The sequence below is a fragment of the Tamandua tetradactyla genome, chromosome 20, assembly GCF_023851605.1.
Source record: "Tamandua tetradactyla isolate mTamTet1 chromosome 20, mTamTet1.pri, whole genome shotgun sequence".
NCBI lineage: Eukaryota > Metazoa > Chordata > Mammalia > Pilosa > Myrmecophagidae > Tamandua > Tamandua tetradactyla.
Window position 1 is genome coordinate 486,790 of NC_135346.1, and position 7,992 is coordinate 494,781.

Below are 7,992 nucleotides of genomic sequence, written 5' to 3' on the forward strand. Positions count from 1 at the left end.
CCAGAACACCTCTGTCACCTAGAAAGGGACATGATGACATCTGCTATCTTTATTTCCCAGCTTCTCATTTCATAAGGCTTCCCTGGGGATGATTTCCTTCTCCATCTCCAAATGTCTCTGGCTGTGTGGGCTCTGTAGCTTTTTCCAAAATGGTTCCCTCGTAAAGGGCTCCAGTAAGCAACCCCACCTTGAGTGGGTGGCGACACATCTCCACGGAAACCACTTAATCAAAAGATACCACCCACAATTGGGTGGGTCACATCTCCATGGAAATAAAAAAAAAGTTCCCATCCAAGAATACTGAATGAGGATTAAAAGCATGGCTTTTCTGGGGTATAAAATGGTTTCAAACAGGCATAAGCACAGAGTGATTAGCCCTTTATTTGTGCACCCTCTAGTAAGTGTACCGACAAGCCTCATTCTCCATCCTCCTCAAAACCCAACTTTTTTTTCTTTTTTCTTTAGCATGGGAAGGCACCAGGAATTGAACCCAGGTCTCCATCATGGCAGGCCATAACTCTGCCTGATGATCCACTGTGGGCCACAAAAAAACAGCTTTTGACAGAGAGTTGAGGAAGACAGAAAATGAGCAATAAATCCATACCTGGAATCATGGCTTTTTCCATTCCATTTGGAATGGGAAAAGAATGTCACCCTTTATCCTAGACTCACTGAGATCATAGTGTGAAATATTTCCAAATCCTGGAGTAACCAGTTTAGTATCTTAGTTCCACCAATTTTCAATTGCACCACTATGATTTTGGAATCCAGGAATGTTTACTCACCATTTTCCTATTTAGCATTGCTTACAACATCATCATTGATTCCTTAATTCATGTCAATTGAGGGTTAACAAAAAATCTACTCTACTAAGCTTTTTAAGGGGAACACCAATGTGTAAGCTGTGATACTTGCTCAAGATGAATATGTAAAAGTATAATAACAGGGATGAGACATGACACCTATACAGATGTGTGTAATACAAAAAGAATGTGATGAGACCAAGAGGAGAGCCCACTAAAAGAATGGAAAAATAAGCCACAGAATGGGGAAATATATGTAAATCATATATCATATAAAAAACTTCTATCTAGGATATAGAAGGAACAGTCAAATCTCAATAGTAAAAAAAAATCCAGCGAGGGCAATGGAGGTGCAGTGGCAGAGTTTTTGCCTGTCATACTGGAGTCTGGGTTCAATTCCTGGTGCCTGCCAATGCAAAAAAAAAAAAAAAGATCCAATTAAAAAGTGTAAAGTATTTGAACAGACATTCCAAAACATAGCAGATAAGCTGATGAAAAGATGCTCAACATTTTTTCAAATTTAAGCCAAAATGAGATACCATTATACGCCGATATATCCAGTGAGGATATTTTTAGTGAGGATGCCTGCAACTGGAACTCTCATAGGTTGTTGGTAGGAAAACAGAATGGTTTAGACACTCAGGAAAATGGTTTGGCAGTTTCTTATAAATGTAAATATGCAATTGTATATAACCCAGGAATATCTCTTGTGGGTATTTACTCTAGAGAAGAGAAAACACAAAAGCTGTAGGCTAAGGTTAACAGCTACTTTATTCATTCAGTGGAATAATTGCATTAAAAAGGAACAAATTATTAATACATGCAGCAAGATGGATTATCTCAAAGGCATTAAGCTGAATTAAAGATGCAAGATTATAAAGGTTGCATACTCTATGATTCCATCTTCTGGGACAGGCAAAATTCTAGGGGTAAAGAATATAAAAACGGTCACCAGGGGTTAGAAGTAGAAAGAGTTTGATTACAGAAGGGCAGCAGGGGGCAGTTTTTTGATAAGATAAACTGTCCTGTATGGTGGTTACCAAATGTCTTAAAACACATAGAAAATTCATAAAACTGTATACCCCCAAATTACTTTTTCTGTATAAAAAACAAAATATTTGAAATAACAATAAAAGGATAAGAAAAATGACTAAACACCTCAAGAGTAGTACATTGGAACCATCTTGGTACCAAATAATTAATAATTGTATAGTCTTGGACAAGTTAATATCTCTGTGACTTAATATCCTTATTCTATAAAATGGGAGTATTTGTAGTAATGCCCCATCAAGTTGTCTGAGAGTGAAGTAAGATAATACAGAGGTAGTATGATAACATATTAAAAACACCCAGGAAGCATCAGCTCTTAATTTTATCATTATCCACAGAAGATTCTTTGAGTGAGAATGGTGAAACTTCAGTTAGCATATGTACCTCCGCGTTGACATATACAAACTGTTTTCTGCTTCTGAATTCTCAAACCCAAACCAATCTAAATATGGTTTTTCTACTCTTCACATGGGAGGCCACATAGAGCAGTTTATTTTAAAGGATGTGTTTCCAAAAATATTTGCAATTCCAAAACCATTTGGTGGCCAGTTTCTTGTAATATTTCAATATTACTACACCATCCATTAAACATGCAAGCAGGTGTTACTTTGGATCAGTCATTCAACCCATCTGGGCCTCAAATTAATTTATGTCTCTACAAAGTAATCATATGATCAGCTCCTTCTATAGGTAACTAATTAATGGCTTATGACTTATAAGCACCTGGCAGCTGCATATGTAAAAACATTATCATGATCACATATCATTGGTTAGAGGAAAAGCCATGGGTCATGGATGAAGTACTGCACCTATCTAGGTTTAAGTATCTCTCTTTGAAATATGAGGAAATTATGACTCCCAAGAGTCCCCTCAGCTCTAAAATATTCTAATTCTAGAATCTTGATAACACTAGTCTTTTCAGAATTAGTTTCCTTAGGGCTCCCTTCATGTCATGATTCCTCAGGCTATAGATGAAGGGATTGACCAGGGGTGTCACCACTGTGAAGATGACTGTGGCCACTGTGTCCTGTCCTGAGTAGGAGGATGAAGGGCGCATGTAGACCCCCAAGATTGCCCCATAGAAGAAGGAGACCATGGTTAGGTGGGATCCACATGTAGACAGGGCTTTCCTTATTCCCTGAATAGATGGAAATTTCAATATATTAGAGAAGATGTAGGCATATGAGACAGTGATACATGTAAATGGAGCAATTGACATCAGTCCACCTGCAATGGATACCATCAACTCATTAATGAAAGTATCAGAACAAGACAGCTTTATAATAGCATAGGGATCACAGAAGAAGTGATGGATAGCATTGCTGGAGCAAAATGTGAGCTGGACCATGAGGAGAGTGTGTAGGAGAGCATGCAGATTTGTAATGACCCAAGACACAGTCACCAGAAAGACACAGAGCGTGGGCCTCATGATCATGGTGTAGTGAAGTGGGCAACAGATGGCTACATAGCGGTCGTACGCCATCACACTCAGGAGGAACCCATCTATGTTGATGAAAGTGATGAAGAAGTAGATCTGGGTCATGCATTCCACATAAGAGATAGATTTGCATCCCAATATATGATTTACCAGCATCTTAGGGATTGTGATTGATGAAAAGCAGATGTCAACACTGGAGAGGTTGGCCAAGAAGAAGTACATGGGTGTGTGGAGATGACTGTCACAAGTGATGGCCAAGATGATGAGAAGGTTTCCAAAGATGGTGACTAGGTACATCCACAAGAACAGTCCAAAGAGAACCTCTTCCTGCTCAGATTGCCCAGAGAGTCCCAGGAGAAGGAATTCTGTGACTGTAGTCTGGTTGTCCCTGTCCATGTCTGGAGGGGAGAAAATGTGATTAGAAGGGAAAGGTAACAGTGTTCAAGTCAACCAAGATGGCAGCATAAGACACTCCTTGCTGTTGTTCCCTACAGAACCTTTTAACAACTATCAAAAACTGGCACAGCCATCTTCCTCACATTCTCAAAAAACATTTAAAGTTTACAGTAATGGGATAAGTGCAAAATCAAGAAAATGAAGCTTTAGAAAATGGCAGGTTGTCTCTCTAAGCCAACTCTTCAGGAAAACTCACTGTCTTCCCTTGTTACATGGGACATGACTTCCAGGGGTGTAATTATTGCTGGTAGTGGATGAGCCAGGACCTGGCATCATGGGATTGAAGAAGACTTCTTGCCCAAAAAGAGGAAGAGAGAAGTGAGATAAAATAAAGTTTCAGTGACTGAGAGATTTCAGAGTTGAGAGGTCATTCTTATGCATTATATAGATATCTGCTTTTCAGATGTTGATGCATTGGTAGCTAGAGGGAAATGCCTGAACCCATTGAACTGTATTCCAGTAGCCTTGTTTCTTGAAGATGATTGTATAACTAAATGGCTTTTAACATGTGACCATGTGATTGTGAAAACCTTGTGACTGCACTCCCTTTATCCAGTGTGTGGATAGATAAGTAAGAAAAAAAAAAGAAATACATAATAATAGGGTGCTAGGGGATGTTTTGTGTGTTCCTTTTTACTTGTGTTTTTATTGTTTTTGGTGTAATGAAAATATTGAAAAATTGATGATGATGCACAATTATATAACGATATAATAATCACTGGTGAACCACTGATTGCATACTTTGGATGATTATATAGTATGTGAATATATCTCAATAAAATTGCATTTAAAAAAAGAAGCAAAATTTTAAAAGATGGCAGGTGAAGTTCATGATGCCCTTACTGGACCCTCCCACAACCTCTACCTGACGCGATGTGGAGCCGGCCCACGGCCCCACTGTGGATCACTGGCCTAAGAGAGAATAACTGCTATCTATTTGCTGTGGTGTGGTATGTTAGTACCAGGCTACTGGGTTGTGTCTGAAAGACTGAACCAGGAAACTCACCTCCCAGAACATGCCCTGAAGGCACAAGCAGCTTGCACAGCTAAAACAGGGTAAGATATAATTATGTCAAAGCAACCTAATCAAAGGATGACCTGTGTTAAGTCATACAATAGACCAGCTTGGAGGAGGAGAAGGTCTATTTCATAGGAAGTAGCAGGGGCACTCGAATTCCTATAAATGACGGAATTCCTAATGCCACAAGTAAACACAAGCCCAGTACAAGACACAGACTCAGAAAAGATGAAAAGACCCTGTGCTTCATATTTGCTTGGGACTGATCTTTTCTTCCTCTTCTTTTTTTAAAAATTTACTTTTATTGTATTTTACTTTTTTATGTGGCCAGGCACCGGGAAGTGAACCCAGGTCCCCAGCATGGCAGGCGAGCACTCTGCCACTGAGCCACCATGGCTCGCCCTTTTCTTTATTTTTTATTTGAATATTTTTATTATAAAAACTTAATATACAAACATTCTTGACATACAAACATTCCATACATGGTATATAATCAATGGTGCACAATATCATCACATAGTTGTGTATTCATTACTATGATCATTTTTTGAACATTTGCCTCACTCCAGCAGAAGAAAGAAAGAATATAAAATTCATACATAACATACCTCTTACCCCTCCCTCTCATTGACCACTAGTATTTCCATCTACTCAATTTATTTAACCTTTGTTCCCCCTATTATTTGTTTATTTTTTAATCCATATTTTTTTTGTTCAACTGTCCATACCCTAGATAAAAGGAGCATAAGCCACAAGGTTTTCACAATCAAGGACTGTGACAAGTTGTTTGTTTTTTGCATTGGGTAATTTTTACTAGCAACAAAAGATTATAATACAAAGAAACAAGAAATGATGATTCATTTAGAGGAACATTATAAAAGTTCAGAAAGCATCAATTAAGACCAGATTTTGGTCATTTAGGGAAGATATTTAAAAGATTATCCTCAGTATGCTTAAAGATATAAAGGAAAACACAGAGAAGGAACTAAAGGATATCAAGAGAATCTCAATAAAGAGAAAATTTTAAATGGAACCAAAAAGAAATACTAGAGTATAAGACAATAACTGGAATGAAAAATTCTTTATGGGGTTTCAACATTAGATTGGAGCTGACAGAGAGAGGGTCAGTGAAATAAAAAACAAGACAATTGAAATTATTCAGACTGAGGAACAAAAAGAAAAATCAATGAAAAAAGTGTACAGAGTCTGAGATCTTTGGGAAAACAGTACCAACATGAGCATTATGGAGTCCCACAAGGAGAGGAAAGAAAGAAAGGACAGAAGCAATATTCTAATGGGTAATAGAAGAAAACTCCCAACTTCAAATTCGATTAGTGACATGAATATATATATTCAAAAAGCCCAACTACAAGCAGGATAAACTAGAAGAGAACCATAGTAGTCAGATGGTCGAAAACCAAGTACAAGGAGAGAGCTCTGAAAGCAAGAGAAAGACAAGGGAGCCCTTGAGCACAAGGGGCCCCAAATAGATTGAGTACTGAATTCTTATCAGAAACCATGGAAACAAGAAGAGAGTGGGAGGAAATATGTAAAGTACTGAAAGAAAATTGATTGCCAGCCAAGAATTTAATATCCAGCAAGACTGTCTTGCAGAAATGAGGGAGAGATTAAGACACCCCAGATAAACAAAAGCTAGGGAGTTTAGCACTACTACACCTGCCCTATGAGAAATGCTAAAGGGAGTTCTTTGAACTGAAAGGAAAGGACACTAGATAGTGAATCAAAGCAGATCTCTTATAAAAGTAACCATATGAATAATTGATAAAAGCCAGTATTGTTGTGTTGTACTGTTTGATATGTAACCACTTTTTACTTGTAGTTTCTAAAAATTCAAGTGCATCAAAAGTAATGATTTATCTATGGTTTTGGACCTACAATGTATAAAGATATAATTTGTAATGAGCACAATAAAAAGAAGGAAAGACCAAAGATTATTGAAATAGTGTATATGTACCCTGTTGTTTAGCTAGCATAAAATTAAATGTTATTGTTATAGATTTAGGATATTACATTTAAGCCCAATGTGTAACCACAGAGAAAATACATGAAAAATATATACAGAAGGAAAAAAGGAAGGCCTCAAAAAATCAAATAAATATGGAAAAATCAAGTAAGTATGAAAGCATTAACCTTACTACTGACCCCATAGAAATAAAAAGGATTATAAGAGAATACTAGGAACTACTGCATGCCAACAAATTAGACAACTTAGATGAAATGTACAAATCCCTAGAAATGCACAATTGTTCTAGTTTGCAAGCTGTCAGAATGCAATATACCCAAATTGGAATGGCTTTTATAAAGGGAACTTAATAAGTTACAAGTTTATAGTTCAAAGACTCTAAAATTATCCAAACTAAGGCATCCAGAGAAATATACCTCAATTCAATTAAGGCTAAGGGATCAGGAACACGTCTGTCAGCTCATTAGTCAGGTGGCTGGCATCTGCTGGTCCTTGGCTCCTGGGCTCCATTGCTTTTAGTCTCTGTTCTTGTAGGGGTTCCTCACTTTGCTTCTCCAGGGCTGGTTTTCATCTCTTGGCTTCCCTTGGCTCTCTGCAGGTTCTGGCCTGCTTAACATCTCATGGCAACGTCTGCTGGGCTCCAAGCACCTCCAAACATCCATATCTCTGTTCTCCAAGTGTCAGCATCTGTGCCAGCTCTGCTCTAAAGTTTCTTTTGGCTCTGTCATTTCTGACTCTCTCTAAAATGTTTCCTCTTTTAAAGGATTCCTGTAAACTAATCAAGACCCACCTGGTTGGAGCCATATTTCCATCTAATCAAAAGGTCACACCCATAATTGGGGCATGCCACATCATATGGAGATAATCTAATGAAATGTTTCTGATCTGCAGTTTTGAATCAGGATTAAAAGAAATGGCTGCCCTCACAGGACTGGGTCAAGATTAAAACATGGCTTTTCTGGGGTACATAATAGATTCAAACCAGCACAACAACCTACCTTCTTTGGCTCAGGAAGAAATAGAAGATCTCAACAGACCAATAACAAGTAAGAGATTGCATCAGTAATCAAAGACCTCCCAACATCCCAGGACCAGATGGCATCATTGATGAATTTACCAAACATTCCAAGAAGAATCCTCATAAATCCTGCTCTTTTTTCCTCCAAAAAAAAATTGAAGATGAAGGAACACTCTCTAACTCATTCTAGGAGGCTAACATCACCCTCCTACTAAAGCCAGATAG

General features: G+C 37.9%; 1 protein-coding gene across 1 annotated transcript; it reads right to left on the bottom strand.

Annotated features, from left to right (window-relative positions):
* Positions 1-2,745: 2,745 nt before the first annotated feature.
* On the bottom strand, positions 2,746-3,687 carry LOC143664752 (olfactory receptor 1f45-like). Its single transcript, XM_077138151.1, has one exon. It carries the CDS (start codon positions 3,685-3,687, stop codon positions 2,746-2,748), a length of 942 nt encoding a protein of 313 aa, XP_076994266.1.
* Positions 3,688-7,992: the final 4,305 nt, after the last annotated feature.